At 42.9% G+C, this 23,523-nt stretch overlaps 1 protein-coding gene across 6 annotated transcripts in view; it reads left to right on the top strand.

Annotated features, from left to right (window-relative positions):
- Positions 1-23,523, top strand: part of TNS2 (tensin 2) — a 158,943-nt gene that overhangs the window by 65,108 nt on the left and 70,312 nt on the right. For 3 of the 6 annotated variants that reach the window (XM_072991230.2, XM_072991233.2, XM_072991231.2), the window contains exons 2-3: positions 19,471-19,582; positions 20,663-20,700. In XM_072991230.2, coding sequence (XP_072847331.2) covers positions 19,471-19,582; positions 20,663-20,700 — 150 coding nt within the window. Of the gene's footprint in view, positions 1-673; positions 787-5,097; positions 5,298-6,977; positions 7,088-19,470; positions 19,583-20,662; positions 20,701-23,523 lie in introns of those variants that run through there. The other 3 variants (XM_072991232.2, XM_072991234.2, XM_078384714.1) reach the window with 3 other exon arrangements.

The raw sequence follows: 23,523 nt of genomic DNA, 5'->3' as shown, positions 1-23,523 counted from the left end.
CAGCTTTTATTCCAAGCAATGCTGGGAAACCCAAACTAGCGGGAAACCCAAACTGTGTGTGTGTGAAAACCAGGAAATGACATTGATCATCAAGCAGGAAAAGGAAATGGACTGGATTTGTTTTCCCTTTTGAGACCGTGAGCTATATGGCTGGGAAGAGGGGGAACAGCTGTGGCTGACCCGTCCTGGCCAAAAGTGAAATCTGCCGAGTTTGGTTCTGTTCTCAATCCACCATGCAGGGGAGGAGGTCTTAAAGCATTGATATCTTGACAGATCCTGTTTTTAAGCTCTTTTCCTGACCTCGAGAGCCCAGCCTGCTATTCTTAAGCGTTGCCCAATTCCCATCTGGTTTCCTGAGTTAGGGAACACTGTGTTCTGCTGGAGCGGAGCCTCCCATCCTTTTGCACAGCTCTACAGCAACGCAGGAGGTCAAAGAGCTCTGCTGAGGTTGCCCACAGCTTAACCGGAGATCAACAGAGATAGCGCATGGTAGCTGTTACACTCGGCAGTAGGGGTGGCTGCGGCCAGCATCTTGTTTAAGAAGGATTGGGAAAGCTCCCTTGTCTGATGTAGCAAAAATTCCTAGCTGGCACGCCCATTGTCATCACCCCAACGCAAACAGCCAACAAATTCCATGACTACAGCTGCGGTTGGATCTTCCTCTCAGTTTCATCTTTTGGTTAGCCAGTCTTCGTTTGGAGGTCTCCAGTTGTTGACCCCTAATGTATAGAATCGGGGTTGCCATAACCAGGGATGGGAAACTCAAGTCGTGGGACTCACTGTCAGGTCAGACTTAAATTGTGCGGGTGACTTGATGCGGACTGAACTTGGGTTTGTTTTTAATGACTCAGACTGGACTCATGGCCCAGATTCCACCCACCCCTCCCTGTTTTCTCCGGGGTTGGGGGAGAAGCTTGTCTTTAATAGGGACTCAAACTTAAACTTGGGACTCGGTATTTGGTACTAAAGACTTGAACTTGGAACTCAGACCCAAACACTTGCCAATATCGAGTGACATAAATAGAGACAAAATTTTGGTTCTATTGAGGACACTGTTATTCTTGGTTATGCTTGTGCTCAGGGTTCAACGGGTTGTGCAGAAGGAGGTTTTATTTATTTACCTCAGGTCAGATTGACTAGTCTGTGACACGCAGGTCAGCACAGGTGCGACTGAGTCATTTTATGGCACTATTAACCTCCTTTACAATATGTCTCCTTGTCCCCTGTTGTGATCAGGATTGAACTTCCCTTCCCATTTAACTAGCTTTCTTTCTTTTTGGTTTGTACCTTATCTTTTTCCCTGCAAAAACTGGACTCAGGTTATCCAACAAAAGAAATCAAACAAGACATATACAGTTATAAAACAGATTGATTGGAAGCATACTGTAAGTGCTTCTGTAAAGCACATCAGCAACAGAAAACTTTGCCTTGTAAAACATATCTGTAAGGGGGAAACTTTACTTTCTGCTGCGCCACAGCCCAGCCTAACAATAAATATCTGTTATACAGCATGGGCATCAGTGCTCAAAGTGACACGTGCTGTAGCAACTGGTAACCATGTTGGTTGTTGGGCACAAAGGACAGTGACCAGTTTTGGGGGGGGTTGGAGTCAAGGGCGACATAATAATAATGTGCAGTGAATTCTGATTTATGGTGACCCTTTTTAAAAAGGTTTTCAGGTAAATAATACTCAGAAGTGGTTTACTATTCCCCTCTTCTGGGATTTTGCAGCTTTCCCAAAGCCACACAGGCTGGATCTTCTCTCTGAAGGTACCATGGGGAATCAGAACTTCCAACCTCTGGCTCCACTGTCAGGTACTTAAACCACTGAGTGCCCAGTCAGCTCAAGGTTGGCCTTAACCTTCCACTTAATGGAGTAATCTTGACCTAAGGTGGGAGAGTGCCCCTTCTGGCATAAAAGACCAGCTGCCATGACTTGCCATTTCAATCCAACTTTAGTGTTACAAGAGAAACAGCCTAGGATAGTGGTTGTACATTTCCCCAAGTGTCCTGCTTTACAATGTGAGAATGTAGCAGAACATTTAGGGTCATGTATTTCAGTGAGGGCAGCAAGAATTGGACTAGATAGTCTTTGAGTGTCTTCTGACTTTTTGATTCCAGGGTGGCTGCTCTGTCACTCGATTCGTTGTGTCTTGTTTTCACACCAAATGTTCTGATGATTAAACTGCTGAAATGTTCTTCTCCTCCTTTTTCTCTCCCGCCTCCCACCAACTTGTTATCTTTAGTTCCCATTCTGTCTGTGACCTCTATGTCCAGGGCAAATTTTGAAGGAAAAATACAGCGCTAAACTCCAGGGTGGTCGCCTTGGAACACAAAAGTAGCCATTCCTTATGTGACAGTAGATTGTATTCATTATGGGTCTATTAGGTCTGTGCATGGTAAGCCAAATCAGGGTTTTGGAATATATCCTGATTTGATCTAGCCATAGTTGTGCAGCAGGTCCAAGTGACTTTATAAAGTTGTAAAGTTGGTGCACTGATTTGTGTGGAACCCAACCAAAATGGCTATCCCTTCCCCCTTTTTAATGTTGATATATAGGGAAATTGGAGACATGATGCAGTCCTATAATATAATAACGGATAATAACCTTAGAACCGCAGAGATGGACGGGGACCTTATGGATCTTGGCAGCTCCTGCCAAGAACGTTCAGCAGGGGAATCAAACTCCCAACCTCTGGCTCCACAGCCAAAGACCTAAACCACTGAGCTATCCAGCAGTTCTGCCTAAAGAAGGAAATAAACCTGCCAAATTTAGGACCGCTAGGTTTAAGGTTCTGCAAGTATCTTTAGAATATGTGTGGGTTTTCCCAACATCAAAAAGAAGAAACTAGAAGCCTGAAGCAGTTTGTGTCCCATTTAATTCGATTTGGCCATTCTGCTTCAATCCGGACTGTGTACAAAATTGGAGTTTGGGCTGTATCTCAGTCTGTTGCACAGTCCTTGAGCCCAGCACTCCAGCAATTAAGACAATTGAACTCCTTTTAATTTTTCCCTTGTTAATGTTGCTTGATCCCTCACTGTACTGAAGTGTATGTCCATGTGAGAAGTATTACAGACTTCTAAGGGGGTAAAAGTCCTGTCATGGTTGCTTCCACTGGTACTTATGTGTCTCTTCCCATTTTCCACACTTATTATCCCCTGCTGCCAGTCCATTGACAGGAAGCTGTATTTCACATGCATGAAGCAGGAATGATGTTCCCTGGGCCCTAACATTCCATCTCAGCCTGTCTGGTTCTCTGTTGGAGAGATGGTTGCTGTCAGAATGATAAACACCACATCCTGGATTTCTAGTCACAGAAGTAAAATTTGTCTCAACTTCAGATTCCACTGCTAATCTAGGGGTGTTCCCCCTCCCCTTTTCCTGCTAGTGACTTTGTGGCTGTGCTTCAGCATTTGCTCTTCCTGGGGAAATATTTTAACAGCCTGTACAAAAAGGGAGGATACTCCCGGGGTCCGAACATTGATCACTCCCCTCTTGTCAGTGAGGGACAAATTACATGTTACAGATCACCTACCATTACTATCACACATTTTTCAGCACCTGAGGGATTTCTTTTAATAAGGCTGGTTAGATAGCTCACTGGTTTAGGTAGCTGGCTGCAGAGCAGAGGTTGGGAGTTTGATTCCTCAGTGTGCCTCCTGTAAGTGAAGCCAGCCTGTGTGCCTTGAGCACATTCCTAGGGCGCCTGATTACAAAGAAGGGGATAGTAAAACATTTCTGTATATTCTCTACCTGGAAAACCCTGAAAGGTCAGAATTGAAACAAATCAGAATTGATGACACACTGTTGTTGTTGTTGTTCTTGTTGTCTGGTTTGACTGTGGCATGCTGGGGATTGATCTTTTTTTTCTCACTTCTGTTTGCCCATAATTTGGAGGACTGTGAATTCTTGACCTAATTGTTGCTGATACATTCCACCAGTCTATAGAGGAGAGCAGAACAAAAGAAGAAAGCAGAGCTATTGCTTTGCAGCTGATGAGAGACCAACTCCCTTTGGCTCTCTACAACCATGTATTTGGGCCCCTGGAAACACATCTTCCATTCTTGTGATAAGAACTTGGGCTAAAAACCCTGTGTCCTACAAGGAGATTCAGCTCATGCAGTCCAGCCTTCCTTCCTTCTCCTGATAGGCACCACAGATTTGTCCCAGAGGGCCTCCAAATCTCCAGAGCAGATTTTGGGAGCATTGGGGGAAAGACTGCAGGTGGGGGGGGGAATAAATCCACCAGCTTTGTCTATTCTGCTGGTGGATTAGCACTGGGGAGTACAACTGTACACCCGAAGAGCTGGCTCCTGTGCTTTTACTTCCCTCCTTCCCCTCCACCCCGTTTTCCTTGTGTTTCATGCCTTCCTGATTACAAGCCTCAGCTCTCGGATTGATTTACTGTTGATCTTTAATAGCCAATCCAGCAGCCTTTGGATCTAAAAATAAGGATTCAAACCCTTAAAAAACGAAAAAGAAAAAAAAACCCCAAAGAACATGATTTCTTGAATTCGCCTACCGTGTTTCCCCAAAAATAAGAAAGGATCTTATACCACATTAGGGCTTATTTTCAGGGGATGTTTTATTTTTTTTTTTCCATGTACAACAATCTACATTTATTCAAATACAGTCCTGTCATCTTCTTCTGGTTGCTGCACAATGGTGGAGGGCGGGGTTTCACTTAACTGGGGTTTATTTTGGGGGTAGGGCTTATATTACAAGCATCATGAAAAATCATACTAGGGCTTATTTTCAGGTTAGGTCCTATTTTCAGGGAAACAGCACATTCTTGTCACTAACCCTCCTCTTTCCCTCAAAATGCATTATAGATTCTTCTTATAGCAGCAGCAGAATTAAAACCTTTTAAAAGAAATAAAGATCTGCAGATTGTCTTTGTAATTTCTATAATGTTGCCAGGAACGCCTTCTTTGGGACCTGTGGGTTACTGCAGTGTAAATACGTCCCTCTGCATTGACAGGAATGTTGTGCAGCCTGAGGGGAGGACAAGTATCAAATGGGTACACAATAGCGTGCAGTCATGGCACTGCAGTGTGACTGAGTCAGTGAGTAAACATGTTGTTCTCGACTCCCTCAGAGAGCAAGGAGGGAGCAGAGTTGATGATGTTGTGGCTCCTCGTGGGGTTCTGATTACGAAAGAGGCACTGCCCATCCAGTCAGTTCTTTGCTCTGGTTAACCTCCTCGCCCGACTGCGGGCAGAGGCTACAGCCAGGACCTGCCCATCATCTTAGCCGATGATTTCTTTCTCAGTTTGGTGCATATTTCAGGATGCTGGTAAGAGATGTTGGGAATCTACACCTGCAGAGGAGTCTTGCTTGAACTCTCTCTCTCTCTCTCTTTCTCTCTCTCTCTCTCTCTCTCTCACTCTCTCTCTCTGTGGGTGGGTGGGTGCCTTACTTCTTTAAATTACAATTATCCAGCTGTGCTCTTGATGGATTTTGGCAGACATTGTCCCAAAAAGTCAATTTTTCACAATCTGAATGTAACCAGGCATGACCCAGTGTCATAAACTCATCTTTTCAATTTATGTGCATCTAGAGAGGTACCTTGAATCCCTTGGGAAAGGTTTTATGTGGTGGCATATACAACTTTCCATGTTGAGTTTAGGAGAGCATGTTCTCAACATCACTTCACATGGGGAAACTTTGGGCCTTCTCAGTGTTTCAGGCCACAGTTCCCATAATTCCTAACCAAATACAAAATATTCAGAGGGCCAAAGCTTTCTAACCCCTGATCTTCATGGATTAGTTACCTGTAATCATTTTAAGTATGATTTATAGCATAATGTGTTTGGAATGTGAATTTCCCTAGAACACCCTTCCTTCTCCTGCTTTCTTTGCTAACAGTAAAAAGTGCAAGTTTTATACCATGTTACTGATTATGTGTAGAAAACCTAGGACCAGGTAACAACGCCGGTTTATCACTCTCTCTCTCTCGTGTACACTTTCTCTCTTCCACTCCATGTGCCAAGGAATCCACAGGCTTGAGTTTCCAAGAGCTGAGCAGAGGTGTTGAGGACAGGACATGTTGGAGATCACTCATTCATAGGGTCACACCATAGATAAGAGGTGAAGTGGAGCAACTTCTAGTGAAGAGTCGGGAAACCTGTGGCCCTCTAGATGTTGCTGGATTATAGTTCGCAGCATCTTTGGCCTATGTCCATGTGGGAAGGGGCTGATGGGTTTGCAGTTCAACAATATCAGGAGAACGGGTCTTCCCTACTGCTGATACAGAATAGCATGTTCCAGGTTTATGGCATGTTCCAGGGTTATGTATGGCTTGGCATCTTTTAATGAACCCTTGCACTTCCAATTATGTAGCTGATATACAAGGCATCCTAGCCATACTTGGTGCAGCTTATCTCAACTGAGTGTGGGCAATCACCACTTGGATCCATATCCAAATCTCTACTCTGGAGCTCATTGGGTGATCTTGGGTTAGTCACAAAATCTCAGACTGATTTTTTTTCAGACTTGTTGTCTGGATAAAATTTATATATGTCCTGTTCATGGTTCCACAGAGCTCACCTCCTACTTTGTGAATGCTCTACTTCCATTCAATGAAACATTGAAAGGGCCTGGAACTTTTTTTCCCCTGAAGCAGAGGTAGGAAACAACATGGCTTTCCAGATGATGTGGCACTGCATCTCCCATAATCCCTATTCATCATCCCTAATGGTGAGGGGTGATGGGAGTTGCAGTCCAACAACTTCTGGACAACCCTGTCCAACTGTGATATGAAGCCATGCACCACAGAAGGGTCCTGGAAGGACCACTCCAGCTCCTCCTGCCTGCCACACATCTCTGCCCCAACATAGTCCTGGACCCTAAAGATACTCTTTCGTCTACTGCTTCCCATGTGAGCTGAACCCCCAGCAGAGGGACCTTTGAGCCACTCTCCTGCGTGCCTGCGTGTGCTGTGCTGCAGCAGAGGCTCAGCCAGAATGCCCCAAGGAAGGAGGATTGAGGAAATGAAGTGTGTAAGGGAAGGACTGTGGCAGAGCCTCTCTCGTTATCAACATAGAGGGAACAGAGACCAAAAGACTCCTTGCTACTCTTTTTCACGTAAGTTGCTGAAGTGCTTAAAAAGAGGATATTCATACCAGGGAAAGAGTGGGCAAAAGAGCATTGTTATTTTGTGTGTGTGTGTGTGTGTGTGTGTGTGTGTCAGGGCCGACCCTGTCATTAGGCAGAGTGAGGCACATGCCGGAATAAGTTTTAATTTAATTTTAATTCAGTAAGTCTTGTTGAGTTTTTACTGCCAGGGATGAGGAAGGGTATTAAATGAATTTTCTGCTTCATATGCTGAAATAGCATGGCAACCTTTAGGTGCTGCTGTGCACTTTTGGCATCGACACTCTTAGGATAAAAGTGGGTCTTTTAAATTCACTTTTGCTGTGATCATGCAAACGATGGAGCAGAAGGGACATTTGTAACAGGGAAAAAGGAAGGGATGCTTATTCTCATCTGTGCCTACTGCTTCTGGCACCCAAATACACTACAGATTGCAGAAAAATGTATGAAAAAAAAGAATAGCTTTCTTGAACATTGGCAGAGGTGAACTGGTGGAGAGATCGAAAACTTAAATTTAAGGTTCAGACCTGAAAGGAAAAGAACACGTAACAATTAGAACACAGAAACAAAAAGAACACAGAAACATTACCTGCAAAATACATTTCAGCTGGCAGGAACAGAAGGCATTAACAATGCAGTTCTAATATAACATAAGTACTTTGGGAGGCAACTACTTTGAGAGGAGTCATGAGGTAACATCACTTTTGGGAGGGTCATTTGAGGGAGACCAAGGACATTAATGTGTCACTCTTTAATTAACAATTAATACCAATCAGTGACCTTTTTGACTTTGAAAAAAGAATCCGATAAATAATGCATCCTTTTTCAAAAAAAAAAAAAGTGGCCCAACATCTGCTGGGGTATGCTCGTTGGCTGCACTGACAAGACTCAGAGAGGTCATCTGACATGAACAGCATCTGCTGATGTGGGATCTTGTGACTCTCTGATCATCCTAGTCATTTCAACGTAGGTCAAGCACTTTTCTGCTCAGCGGTAGGAGTTCTGTGTACTGTGAGAAGAGAGAGAGAGAGAGAGAGAAAATCCGTATCTAGAAAGCACACCTTGTTGACTTACCCACACACAAACCCTGCTCGGAACTTCAAAAACTGCCTCTGGCTGGCTGCGGCCCCCTTGGCCCCTCGGTTGGGCCAGTGGCTCCTGTGTCTTGCCCTTTTAAACAGATAACTTGTTTTTGCAAGAGAAACCCCAGCGACAAAGCAGGCGATTCATGGCTATTAATAGTGAGGGTGACCACGCCGGGCCTGGTGTGAATGGCCCTTTCAGTCAGGCTTATGTACACACACTTTCAAACAGAGCATCCATTAACTCTCTCACTTTCCTTTCCTCACAAGAAAAGGACTACATTCCCAGGAAGCCTCCTTTGCTAGTCTGGCTTGCAGTTTGGGAGGCTGATGAGTTCCTCTTCTCCTTCTTGAGGCCCATTAAATTTAACTAAGTATCCTGTGCTCCCTTATCTCCCAGGCCAGCTAGGCATGTTCCACTCCCTCCTTCCCTAGTCCTTATTGCCTAATTATACACTGATATGGACAGACATTTTCCTGTAACAGGGAACTGGTTCTGCTTCCAAAATTCAAATTTCTCAGTATTAAGCTGATACCATGAATAACTAACTTGTGGCAAACCTGTGTCTTGGATGTATAACTTTGAATTTCAGATTGGAGTTCCATGTGGTTGAATTCACTTTTATTTCCAGCATACAGGCATTTCCCTTGTCAGGGGAAAAGTCTTTTCCTCATCTGATTTTCTTTCTGAAGGGGTATTTTTGTATGTGTGGTATTATATATTTCTACCCTCCTCCAAGATGTTTGAGTGTACATATACTATTCTTCCCTTCCTTCCTCCCTCCCTCCCTTCGGTTTGCTGTCATAGCACTAGGTTACCTAGGTGACCAAAGAGAAAAAAGAAGCAAGGAATCTGCAGAAAGTCAGGAGGAATTTTTCCATTAAGCCTTATTTCCAACTTGTTAAGGTAACTTTCCTCTGGCTGTCCAGAACTGCAGGAGGCACAGTTAGAGCAGAGGTACCTTAAAATTTGCTCCTCACTCTTTGCAAATTTCTCACTCCCCCCCCCCTTTGGTCACCTAGCTGCCCTAGCGCCGGACTAGCAAGACTTTAAAAGAAAGAGAGGAGAGTTTACCTACTATCCTGCCCCTCTCACTGCTGCTGTAATGTGCTAGAACTGCTTTAAACAGAATGACTACATACCCCTCCACATAAGCTCAAGCAAGCCTGATGCGAATGCATTCGATTAAAATAAAAAAGTAGAAGCTGCAGTGATGGAGGGAAAAGCTATGGATGCATGGGTGAGGAGGAACTCTGGGCATATTCACATGGACTTTTATGTCATGTAGTCAATGGAAAATAATGTGAATCAGACCATTCCAGTCCTGGAGCATTTCCTGCATTATTTGTCAATGTTGTTAAAAAGTTAGGTTGTGATAAATTAGAAAAAAATAACTGGCTCATGGTCACCAGCCTCATGAGTAGAGATTTCAGTCCAATTTATATGGTAATCTTTTTGACTCCCCTGTTCAGCCACTCCCAAAAGAAAGGAAAAGAAAAAACAAGACAACACAAAAAAAAACCCCAGGGTTGATTTGAATATGTCAGCAGGGAGGGAGTTCTAGCCCAGCCCCTGACTGATGGTCTTTCCAACGAAGAAAGATGTCTTGAAGAGCAGATTGCCTTCTATCTGTGGAGTGTCTTCACACGATCAGTAATCCTGGTTTTCAGGATCTCAAGCTGTGTAGAGAGACTTTGCATGCGGCAGAAGTCTTCCCCTTTACACAGTTCTTCTTCCTGTGGATGAAACAATAAGCAGAGGATTGAGACTAGAACTCTCTCTCTCTCTGTTCACATTTCCACATTAAACCTTTTTTGAATGTCTGAATAGCACTATATTTTGAGAAGCAGGCAAGAACGTAAGAACGTCTGTGCTGGGTTGGAGTAAAGCCTTGTATTGTGTTTCCCACAGCATCCAACCTGATGTCTCTGGGAAACCTGCAAGCAAAAATGGGTATATAATATCTTCCTGCTTGTGTTCCCCAGCAGCTGGTATACAGAGTCATATTGCTTCGTACACTGCAGGTCATGTATCAGAATAAAAGTAAAGAGCGAGCTGTCATAGCTAGTGTGCGCTGAAGGCCATATCCCTCATGAATTTGTCTAAAGCCAAACTAAACATTAAGGAGAAATGCATGTTCCTAGTGAGTACTAACTTCTTTGCCCTCCTATTACAGGTTTTCCTTGGAAATATAAGTGTCTGTAGTCAGATTTGTAAGCCCCTATTTACCTTCCAGAGACTGGTCACAAAAGAAAGCTTGCTAAATGCAAGATGCAGTAACTGAAGAAAACCACATACTGTACAGTGAGAAACAGCCATCTTTTACCACATGGGGTACCTCTGCAAAGAATGTGATAAATGTATCTTCTGTGACACGAATTCTCTTTTAAAATTACAAGCTGGTGGTCCTCACTACATCTTGTCATAGCAAATTCCATAGCAAATTCTCCCACTGGTGAGCTTCATTAGGTTCCAGCGTTGTGATCCTGGGTTTTAGCAATGTCAATGAGGGAGAAAAATGTTTCCCCATCCAATTCTTCCATACCACACATACATCATTGCCATGTTCGTCTTACTTAACTTTTTTCTTAAGCTGAAAAGGCCCCAATTGTTGCAACATTTCATCTTAGACAGACTCCTTAGGGAGAGACAGACTCCTCACTTGCACATCATCAAAATAATGAATAGCTGCTTTGAATAAAATTGCACATGCTAGTGTGCATGTGTGTATGTAAGTGCACAGATGCAGAATTAGGAATTATTTTTACGAGTGACTTGCCTGCCTGCTTGCCAAGTCTTTTGTCCAGGTGTTCCCTGTGTATGGGCACCTTCAAGGTCCCTAATCTCTCTTCTTATAGTACTTCATATAATACTTTATTTTAAAATAAGTCTTGGACTATTCTTCAGATGGTGAGCACCTTCGCACAGAAAAGTATCTTCCTTTAAAAAGGAGCGGTGACTCCCCTAGGGCTGCTCTGGCTCCCAGTTTCCTCACAGGGTGCCAGTCTATCTAGAACAAAAGGTCAACCCCTCTTGGTTTTTCAGTACCAAAGGACAAGTGGTTATCGTGTAAGCGAACACCCTGTACCGAGCAGAGCAAATCAAGTGCATCCTTCGTTCAAATGCAGTATTCGTAGAAGAGGGCATGGCATGCAGAGTGATCCTCGTGTGAGAACTGAGCAGGGTGTTGCCTACAAACATATTATTTTCATCTGTGGCATGTTGAAGGGGATGCCACAGTATGGCTCAGAATAGTTTCCCAGTATTTCAGAGCTTCATGGACTGCTGCAGACACCATTTGAGCATCAAAGGAACTTTTAAATACTGCCAGGACTCTAGAGAAAAGTTACTTCATGGAGTTTTGAGTACATTTCCCAAGCTCTGAAGTTAAGTTCATGAGGCCTTATAGGGCCTAGTATATCCCTTTTACAAAGAATATTTGGGCATCTGGTATTCCCTAAGGCACACACACACTCCCCCTCCCCCACATGTGTGCGTGCAGACGCACACACACGTGCATCATCATCCCCTACATAGAATGGAGAGTGTGGGAGGGAGGGAGTCTCATCTAGTAGGAGGCAGAAAAACCACCGCCCCCCATCCTTTGTATGACTGGAATGCAGCCCTGTTTCCGGCAGGGCAGCTGTTCCATTTCTGGGTAATCCAAGCTTCGTGCCCTCCGCATCCAGGAAAGAGGGTTGAGGGGCTAAAAGAGGGAGAGGGCTAGGAAAGGTCATTTGTAAAATCTGTCAGTTTAGGGGGTGGGGACCCTGATGGAATAGGGTTGGAAGAACTCGTACCTCAGCACATATGTCCTTGCGAAAATGGGAATCTTTCGTTTTCCTTTTTAAAAAATCAAACTTAAGTAAATCTTAACCTCTTGCCAATGAATTGCTATTTTCAAGCATCAAATAAAAGTCAAGTGATTCATTTTTCCATATCACGTTAAAAAAATCAGACATAAACTGAGTTTAGCTTTCAAAGAACTTTTATAGATCACGAACTGCAGAATATGATATTGGGCACAGAAATCAGCTTCCTGAGACTTTCCTCTCTCCAAAAAATAAACTAAACCTTTCATCCCTCCCCCCCCCGCCTTGCCATTCAAGTTTTTAGCCTTCTGGATTGCAAAGATATGCTGGAAAGCATGTGAGGAATACCAGAGTGGTGCCCGAATACTATTTCCAGTAGTCAGTGGAGAAGCTTTTGTGACATACCTCGAACGATAGGTACTTCCAGATAGAGGGCTGCTGCTATCCCCTGTCTCCCTTCTTAAGGAATCTTTTTTTTCCCCCTCCGGACAAGAAAAAGCTTGGGAAACATGGGAGGCTTCTTAGTTGAAAATGGTAACATCTGGAACCCTGACCACCCAGTTCCATAGGTGAGGCTGGGCCCTCTAGGATCTTGAACGAGGTTGGGATCCATTCCTTTCTCCCTGATCTCCTCCTCCCTACCCCTTAGTATTCTGTGTAATTCACTCAGGAAAGTGTTACTAAACCAGAAAGCTTTTTTTAATGGACTTAAAAAATGTAATATCTTCTATGGAATCTAGATTTCAACTTCATTTATGGGTCAACAGGGCTTCCTCTGCATCCTATGACCCTAAATTGAATTGCTGACATGAAGACAGTTTGGAATAACTGTGTGTGGGATTACTACTATAAATTCAGTTCTCCTACTACTGAAAACAAGTTCCAGAAAAATCCAAAAGTGCTTAAAGACATCCTGTGTGTGTCTTGCCAGTATACCTGACTTCTGACTTAATCTTGGCTTTCTACTAACAGTCATAAAGTCTGCTCTTTGCTTAAAGGAGGACAGAACAATGATTCCGCAAGCAAGCATTCAGTGAATGTGGTTAACACTTTGGGGAGTGGAGATTCAACTGAATGGCTTTATAGTAGTGGAACTAAGGGTGGCAGTAGCATCGCTCTGGAGTGATTACTAATGTGACCATCTGTGAGTGGCTTTTAAGTATTCTCTGATGAGAGTTTAACTCAAAGCAGCCATTCAGGAATAATTGTTCCTCCAGATTGCCTTCCTTTTTTGTACCACCTAGCCTGGAGAACATGACATGTATCCTTCTGTAGCATGTCACAATGATGGGAAAGTTAGTAGAAAAGGGCTAACACTTTGGTTTACCGCCAGTGAGCCCAAAATCTAAGTTACTGTAGTTAAATTTAATTAGGAAGCCAAGTTTTTAAGTGCAGTTGATGTTAAATTGTTGTTCAGGTTAGATGACTACAATAAAGCCCTATCAGAAAAAAAAAATAGAAAAATACATTACTCCACTGTTCTTCCTCCTCTATCCCTCTTTTAAACTTTGGAAGGAAGGAAATCGTTACCTCAGTAGGGTCATTTTGCAAAACTATTAACATGTTTTTCCCTTCCCCTCTCTTATACATTTATCTCTTTCTCCTCCATCATTTTAACTTACAGATTCCCAAGCAGAGTCCAACAAGAGTCCCCAGGTCAACATTCAGCTTCCTGGGACAAATTAGGAGCCTCTATATCAATGGTTCCCAACCCTGGGTCCCCAGACGCTCTTGGACTAAAACTCCAAGAAGCCTTCACCATTAGATGTGCTAGCCAGGATTTCTGGGAGGTGTAGTCCAAGAACATCAGGGGACCCCAAGTTGGGAACCTCTGTTGTATGTGGTGTCCAGCGTAGAGGACTACCATCTTGATGCAAAGAGGACCACCATTCCATTCCAAGCATTCATTATGACCTCCTGCCTTAAAATCTTCTAGCTTTCCATGATGGCTAATTAAGTAAGGGAATAGAGATGGGCATGAATCAGAAAAATGGTGATTTGTTTTGATTTGTAATTTGTTAGGGTTGCTGAATTATGGATTTATGATTTTTTCTGATGAATGGACGAATCAATTTGTCAGTTCATTTTTTTTAACTTTAAAACCCTATAAAACAGCCCCCCAAGCACCTAGAGACACCAAATTTGCAGGGAAGCATCCAGTGTCTCCCATCTACAAGCTTTGCAAGATTGACGATGTTTGGGTTTTGGATGTTCAGGTTACACACTCACAAGTAGGTCCCTCCCAGGAATGTTTCCCCCAGGCACCTAGAGGCACACAAATCACAGGAAAGCTTCTACGCACTCTCCTGTATGGTATCTCCAAGTTTGGTGCAGATTGGGTTTCACACATCCAAGTTATACACCCACAAAATACCCTTTAGCAGCTGGCTTGAGGAAACCCAAACTTCGTGAAACTTGGAGGATAGTCATAGGAAGCTTCTCTGTGATTTTGGTGTCTCTAGATCACTGGTTCTTAACCTTGGGTTACTCAGGAGTTTTGGACTGCAACTCCCAGAAGCCTTCACCACCAGCTGTCCTGACTGGGGTTTCTGGGAGTTGCAGTTCAAAAGCATCTGAGTAACAGAGGTTAAGAACCACTGCTCTAGATGCCTTGGGGGCTGTTTTATAGCCAAATGAATCAACAAGGATCACGAAAAATTCATTGATTTGTGATTCATTGGGGTATTGATTCATAGAAACACAAATTGACAAATTAGTGATTTTTTTTGAATGAATGTAGTGATTTGTTTTTTAAATTCATGCCCATCTCTGTAAAGAAGACTACCAGCTTTGCACAAATTCATTTGAATACTCTGCCCTCTGCCCAAGCACCAATGTACTACCTTCACTGCTTAATGAAGCTTAGTCCCAGGAAAAGTATTAATAGGACTGTAGTTGGTTAACATTTATTTAAGGCTGTAGAGGGAGTAACCTTTACTGAGTTCAGAAGTTCATTTCTCCTGAACATACATATAGGATTGTCCTCTAAATAACTTTAATTCCCACTTCATTCATAGTGGATGCAGTTTTTAAAATGAGGGTACCTCCTCCTCCCTTTTAATACCCAGATATGAGCACAACATTTGCTAAATACTGTATATGTTTGCATTTGTCCTATTCTCAAACAGGAGAAAGGAAACATTTCTGGGGAAAAAGCAAAGCATCAGCATATCAAAAATATGAGATCAAGCCTGCAAGATCTGGAGGACCAGCTGTAAAAAAGCAAAGTAAAAGCAAAGCGTGCTACTTATATACTGCCCCTTAGCGCTTAAAACACTTTCTGGGCAATCTACAATTTAATAATACAGGCTACCTTCCCAGCAAGCTGAGTATTCAGCTTACCAACCTCAGAAGGATGGAAGGCTGAGTCAACCTAAACCTACTGAGATTGAACTCAAGTCATGAGCAGAGTCTTGACTGCAGTACTACAGTGTAACCACTGCATCACAAGGCTCTTGTAGGAAGATTTGCTGCACAGGGAGATGAAAGAAGCAAAGGCAGGGCTAGGAATGACTAGTGTCTGACATGAATTCAAAGACAGAACCCACAAGCAGTTCAGACGTGCCTCTTGGGCATCTCATTTCTCCAATGAGGGTTGCACTCATGAATAAAGACATCAATGACCCCAATCCTGGCTCTAGTGCCAAATTCTGCCTCACTTTTCTCACTCACACCATGATTTTCCATGTGTGCCAAAACTAGGTCCGCGGTTGGGGCACACGTGACTTCCTCCTCCTCTTTCTTCTCCTCTAACAGGCAAATTGTGTGAGAAGAGAGATGGGAAAGTGGTTGCCTGCAATTTTTGTTTCTCACATGCTACCATATTTGACAGAGAAGTGAAGTGAGGTGAGAGAGCCAGTGGAGATTCGAGTTGAGAAAACTTCGTAGCCATCTGTATTGCTTCTTGGTCCCTTCTTTAGATGATACAAACCAATATAAAGGATATAAATGAAGTATTGTTTACATTCTAGCTTGGAAGTAATTGAAGCCTCTCCTTAATGCACAGTTTAAGTAAAAATTAAACTGAATTACTCTCCCATTACCCTAAAAAAAAACTAACACCAATGGCTCATTCCATTTATTTCTGCTCTTATTTATCTCAGATGGATCCTAAAGAAAGGTATTCCAAACTAAATTTTTGGGTTATGGGTGTAGTTCCCCCCCGCCCGACTGATGTAGCTACCTGTGTCTGTTTGGTTGCTTGGTTTTTTATTTTTTAGATTTATAAGAATGATATGTTACAAAACACCAAGAGGCTATTTAGTCCAGCTCTCTGTCTTGACTCAGGGCTTACACATCCACAAACCCACCCCTCAATGTAAAAGGCAAACTGTGCCATTCAGATCACACTACCTGCCGCAAATAACAAGAACATGTGTGTGATGGAAAGCTGCTTACCGAGCACATCACATGGCAAGGTGCATGAAAATAAGCCATGCTTGAAAAAACAAAGCCTGCAATCTGACCCCCTCGGAGAAATTCCTTTGATATCCAATCTATTTGTTGTTTTGTGTATTTCATTTTCAACATTTACTTGCTAGTTTTTTGTTAGAGGAACTTGAGGCAATTTACATTGAATTACTCCCCGCCACACACAAAAAACCCCCCAAAACCAAAAACTGAATTGAAAAAGTTTGAATGCTACCGAAAGAAGGAGCAACAGTTGCAGAACTGCCACTGTGGGCTAGCTGAATTTACAAGAATCCTTAACTTACCTTCTAAAGGCAAGGCTGTGTTCAACAAAGAATGTGAGACCAATCAATCTGTTACTGCTGCCTAGTTCATCTTGAACCATGCTCTCTTTCATGATGGCACCATTCATATCTACTTGTATGTTTCCTATAGACAAAGAGGAGAGCATGCTGTTGTTGTTTAGTCGTTAAGTTGTGTCTGACTCTTCGTGACCCCATGGGCCAGAGCACGCCAGGCCCTCCTGTCTTCCATTGCCTCCCGGAGTTGGGTCAAATTCATGTTGGTTGCTTCGGTGACACTGTTCAACCATCTTGTCCTCTGTCGTCCCCTTCTCCTCTTGCCTTCACTCTTTCCCAACTTCAGGGTCTTTTCCAGGGAGATTTCTTTTCCGCTAGCCAGAATCCTGTTGCTGGCGTAAGTGTTGTGTAATCTGTTGGGACTAATTGCAACTGCTAGATGTAATTCCTGCTCATGTGCAAATTAATTTTGTCGCAACCCCTTGTCAGTTAGCCTCTACTGGCTCCATCAGGTGATGGACACCTTATGCAAACATCAGAAACATTCCAGTCCTTGTGTCTGAAGAGGTGATACTGTTGTGGTTTTTGAAGCTCTGCACACAGTCTCTAGAGTATGGAAAAATCTGGGTTCCAGTTTGCACACAGAACGTCTGGAGATACATTGGGGTCCCCTCTTCAGACACATTGCTTTCATGTAAAGCAGTGACAGAGGGGGCAAAGTTAAAGAGTTCCCTTCCTTGCATGTGGAGTATTTTGAAGAGTTTTGAATTTCTAGTAAATTTCCTTTTGCTATACAGTAGAGGTACAGAGACTCACAGAGAAGAATAGCTACAAGTTCCTCAGATCCTACCCCTTTCTGGCCCTTACAGTCTTAATGACTGAGACATTTGTAGGAGAGAGAGTGGGGAAAAAAACCACTACAATTTCTTTACTTGCAGTTGTAAACAGATCAACAGCAAACATGCAACTGCCTCCAATGAGAGAGAAAAGAAACACTCAGCAAAGAGGCAGGACTCTCTTTGAATTCAGAGATGGGAAGGAATTATTGGTTAATGATGGATAGACCAACAGTCGCCCCAGCTCTGAAAGGTCCTTTGCAGTCTCAAGCCACAGGCAGCATGGAAGGTTGTAAATAAAACTCCACAAAGCTGAGTTTTAGTCGCATTCATTGTCTTTCTCTGCCCACATGCCTCAGATAACAAGGGATGGGACTTTTCATGGAGCTGCCATCTTCAGCAGCAGCAGTGTGCTCATTGCGCTAAAATTGAACAAAGCGTTGATCTCAGCAATCTCCCATGGAAGGATATGCCTGACCGCCAGCCAACTAAATCTCGCTAAACTTGGGTATCTTAGGGTTGCTAATGCTTTAGAAATTTCTGGAATAGCTTTGTCTAGTCATAGACAGTCTATGCTCAAGGTAAATTTTTCTTCCTTTCCCTTCTCCTTTTTCTCTGTTAGCCCTGAAAAGAGCAACTCTTTTTACACTTGATCAATTTAGTTTGGAATGACATGTTCATTTGGAATATCCATAACTCCTTCCAACGAAACAGTGAACATTGACCTGATATTCGCTGTCGTTCTGGGACGGTTTATCTAAGGAACTCTTGGCAGTCACATTCTTGCTGTCGACTCAAAAGCTATCCTTTAGGATTGTCTTTTATGGAGGAGATGTTCTATCTAGTATATGTAGAGGTCACTAATGTGCCCTGGAATGCATAGAATGGTCTGGCTATTTTGCTGACACAAAATCCAGTCAGTGTCCTATAATTTGTTTCATAGTAGATGTTTATGGGGGGGGGGAATCTTTCTTTACACTCGGGCAGCTTTCCCTGCCTTTCCAGATCCCATGGAACACATTGCCTTCATTCCACAGCAAATGGCTGCACTGACTGGGGATGGTGGGAGCCGTAGTCTAATATATGCAGAAGGCATTCCTTGCCAGTCCCGTGTATATTGTTGGCAATTACTCTTATGAGATGGAGAAATCTTCAAAATCAATTGTGAATTGTCTGGTAGTGACAGACAGGATGTTTTGTGCTGTTTTTTTTAATGCCTTCTTTTACAGAACAATATCAATTCACAAAATACATAGTCAGATTGTGACTGGATTGGAGGGGCACCTCTATGAAATTTTGGGATGAGACATCTTCCTGTTCCAGTTCACAAGGTGCTCCTTCAAAAGATCTGTGTATTTTTATTAAAAACTGTCCAGTGAGTTTCAAAAATGAATAATATTTTGCCTTCCTAACTTCTGTCCCAGAGTGCCCCTAGGAAAGGAATTTTGTTTCCAAAAATGCCTCTGACCTGCATAAAATCAATTTGAGCAGGTCTTTTGAGAACCATGTATCTCATCTGGCTTTTTTTTGTTATTTTTGTTTTTAAGTACTGTCTTTCCCCCTTTTCTCCCTCTCTTCCTATCTTTACCAAAATGTCTCTCTTACTTAAACTATAAGAGATTCCAACCTTTCTCACCCAGAGCCTATAGAATAGATTCTCTTGATGCAGTACAAGATATGGCCATTTAGAAGTAAAGCCAACCAAATTCAGTGGGAACTCTGCCCAGGTAAGTACGAATAGGTTCCTGCGTTGTGCTTATCTCCTTGTAATATCAGTTCCTACAGTGGCAGCACTACTGTTCTACACACTAATTTCATTCTCGGTGTCTTCAAAGGTATGTGTGCCCACAGGGCACAGTTATCTGTTGGTGTGCAGAATACATTCTCTTTTGTGTCCTGCTATACCAAAGGCCTGCCCTTTTCTGTCGTTTCAGCCGAGGAAGGTTTCTGAGCCTCACAGCTTCAAAGAGAAGGCCTTTAAGAAGAAGAAAAAGGCTTGTGTTGTATGCAAGGAATCCATCCAGGCCCAGGGGCTCATCTGTAAAGGTAAGTAGCCCTTCTGTCACAGTCTTTGCTATCAGCTTCCTGTTTCACAGATGGGGAGAGAGCAAGCACAAGGCATTTTGCTGCCTCAGGCAGAACAACAAATTGTACCCTACCTGTTCAGGGGCCACAGTACCCAACACCAGTCAAGTTATCTGGACACGTGGGCCAGAGTCTCCCAAGTACCTGTTCACATCCCTTGCCATACAAATATAGCCACAGTTGTTATTAATCCACAAATATAGTAATTAAATACAGTGGTGCCTTGCTTAGCGATGTTAATTCATTCCAAAAAAATCGCTGCTAAGCGATTTCATTGCTAAGCGAAACGCGGTTTCCCATTGAAATGCATTGAAAACTATTCAATACATCTCAATGGGGAAAAATACAACAACAAATTAAAAACGAGTCAGAACAAAGTCAAATTTGGTTAACAAAGGGTTTATTAAGTGCACTTTATGATTCCAAACATTTTAAACAGTAAACTTTAACTTTATAAATAACAGGAAAACATTTAAAAAACAGCAAACATGAGGCTGTCTAAACCATCGTTAAGCGAAACAGGGGACCCAAAATTTAATCGCTATGCGAAGCATGGTCCCACACATCACTAAGTGAAAATCGCCCATAGGGACCTTCGCTAAACGAAGTGCAAAAATGCTCCATAAAAGACATCACTAAGCGATTTTGTTGCTAAACAGAGCGTCCGTTAAGCGAGGCACCACTGTACAATAATTAATTAATTAGTAACATGATTTAATTTCATGACCTTTCAGGACACCCAAGCCTGCTGTTTTCAGAGACTGGTTCATCCTGTATAATGGTAGAAGCAACTCTGGTAAAAGCAGCAGGCAGCTCAGGGTGATTCCCATAGTTCTTCATCGTGCTAATTGCCCCCAGCCAGGAAGTCATCCCATAAACCAGGGTGTATGATGCAACAAAATTAAAGGACATTTAGTGCTCCATCTTCTGAAGAAGAAATTGTCCACTGTTCTTCAATGCATTTTAATGCTGCCCAGTTAACAATCATATACTTCGATGACAGTGTCTTGATTATAAAAATCTCTGTTATTTTTCTTACAGTGTGCAAAGTAGCAAGCCACAAAAAATGTGAAGCCAAGGTAAGAGCACTATGATTTTGGCACGATCAAGGAACAAATAGGGTGTGTGTGTCTGTTTTTGATACTGTTTAGAGATATATTATTTGGAATTTTATTTTACATAAAATACTACATAGAATATGTTGTATAGAACTTTACAACTTCAGCTTACATTCTGTGAGGACAAATCCATATTCCTTCCAGCCTTCATCAGTTCCCCACCACACTACAACTCAAAGACTTGGTGTGTGTGTTTGTGTGTGCAAGAGCAACACAACTCCCACAGTTCAAACATTCCGTTCCATGCGTGGGTCTCTCAGTTCTGTGCTGAAGCATGCAGGCATGCCACCATCATTAGGTCAACACCCACACCCTGCATTTTGACTTTTTAAAATTTGGAGATTGAATGTCTTGAGCTACACCTGTCGGAGGTGGCCCAAAATATTTTTCTGTCTGAGGTGAAACAGCAAGTGGCACGGCTCTCCCAACTCAAGTCAAACGTCCACAGTACCTAAGGCTGGTCAAGTTATTTGATATGTAGGGCAGAAAATCTTCCTTCATCCTTAGCAGTGAAATATAATAAAATATGCTGCTTATATACTGCCTTATTGTGCTTAAAGCACTCTCTGGGTGGTTTACAATTTAATTATGTGGGCTACATATTGCTGCTGCCACCTAGTAAGCTGGGTACTCAATTTACCAACTTTGGAAGGATAGACGGCTGATTGAGCCCATAGGGACTGAATTTAGGTTGTGAGCGATCTTGACTCTGCAGCACTGCTGTACAGCCAGTGTGCCATGAGGCTCCTCAATATGAAATGAAAAAGCAAACAATCTACTGATATTTCTGGATACCCCAAAGCTGCTGCCTTGCCCTGCCCTAATGCTAGGGCTGGCCTTGATGGATGTGCATATTTTCAGTTGTCTAGGTGCTTTGGGAACATTTTAACCGCTTCAAGAGGGCACACTTTGAATATCACAATATGAAGAAAGGTAACATTATTATTTCTTTTTTTAAAAAAAATCTTGGCACTATAGTAGGAGCAGGGAAACCGTATCAGTTGGCTTCAACTGCTTGTGCTTGGTTTTGAATGGGAGCTGCTTTCATTGTTATCGCTGGCTTGGCAAAGGCCCCACAGGAAAGTAGAAAAAATCATTTTCAGATTTTTCTAGTACGCATGCACTTCAAGAGTATAAAATTACCTATCCACTAAAGATTCATATCCGCTCACCTATTGCAGTCACAGAAACGTGCATAAATGGGTATGAACCGTCGATTCAGTGGTCCGTGCCAATTTGTTTACCACCCAAACAGGTTTTTGGCCCTCCCAAACCCCTCCTCCTCAGGTGGGCACCCAGTTGGAGGCATTGCCCCGGCTTCCCTGCCCTGCCTTCTCTCGGTGCTTTCTCTGAGCGGGGCGCCCACTGGAGGGGGCGGGGCTTGGAAGCACTGAACACTTGTTTGGCCAGTAAAGGAACTGGCATGAACCGTCAAACTGGTGGATTGTGCCCATCTGTCAACGTTTTTGTGGCTGGGATAGGCTACACTGTGGAGCTACGAAGCTGCCCTCTCATTTCTAGCCCAATTGCTGCTCCTACAACTGAGGAGGAGAAGGATCTGGGAAATGGCTGGAGTTCGAAATGCGGGATGATGTGGTTCTATGCATTCCTCTTGAGGGTATTCTGCAGATAATTTGCTGTCATGAAGGTTGGGCGGTTGGAGTGGAAATCCTGCAAAGGAAAGGCACAGATATTAGCAACAACTCTCTGGGGCCTGGGAAAGACCTGTGATGGGATGAAGGTTTGATCCCAGAAGGGCAAAAGGGGCCATGTGCAACTTGCAGGGTGGTAGCAGGAGGAACAGATGCAGCTCATGAGAAAACCCCTGACTAAAAGGCAAAGGTCAGACCTTTAAGACCCCAGGAGGACCTCCTGAGGGCTGCACGAAGTCCCTGGAACATTGCTGGACTCTTTTGGTCTATGACCAGGGGGGAGAAAAGAGAAACATTCAAGACATTCAATACTGGGTTGAAAATTGAATATGGGGGCTTATTTTATTTATTTTATTTTATTTAAAAGAATCATGTGGCTCCTAAAGGATCCAAGAGTAATGTTCAGGAGCAAATAAGAAAATGCAAGACTTAAGGCCTTCATTTTCCTTCATGGGTTTTTCTCATATGGAAACTATTGGAAAATCCAAGCCACTATTTAAAACTCCATGATTTGTTTGAAAAGTAGCATTAGCTTCTGCTTTGGAGGGGGGTGGGGAGACTTTTTGCTTCGGTCACAATGAATTATTTTCCCCCTTTGCAAGTCCATTCATAATCTTATAGGAGGCAGGGATGTCTAAGAGTCACTTTCATTGCTGCTCTGTCTGGTTTTAAAGGATGGTTAGAGATTACTGGAATTCTTGCCAATTTAGCAGTTCAAAAGCATGCAAATGCAAATAGATAAATAGGTACCACCTCGGTGGGAAGGTAATGGCATTCCGTGTCTAGTCGCGCTGGCCACGTGACCACAGAAACTGTCTAAGGGCAAACACTGGCTCTACGGCTTGGAAATGGGGACGAGCACCGCCCCCTAGAGTCTGACATGATTGGACTAAATGTCAAGGGATTACTGGCTAAAAAATGGTGAAACAGAATGAATGGGGCAGCTCAGCTATCAGAAGAAGCTAGAAACATCCCTGTTAGCATATCAGGCAAAACATAAAAGAAAATATAATAACCTTAAAATTGATCTTTAATTTTATATTTTATAATATAAAATATTTGTTATGTTTTATTTTCTCTGAAAAGCTAGACTGCAAGGGAGCCCTGTCTTACCAGGTTTGGTAGGATTGAT

Source organism: Pogona vitticeps, chromosome 2 (genome assembly GCF_051106095.1).
Source record: "Pogona vitticeps strain Pit_001003342236 chromosome 2, PviZW2.1, whole genome shotgun sequence".
NCBI classification, from domain to species: Eukaryota; Metazoa; Chordata; class Lepidosauria; order Squamata; family Agamidae; genus Pogona; species Pogona vitticeps.
Note: the sequence above shows the minus strand (reverse complement) of the source record. Positions and strands in the feature narration are given on the sequence as shown.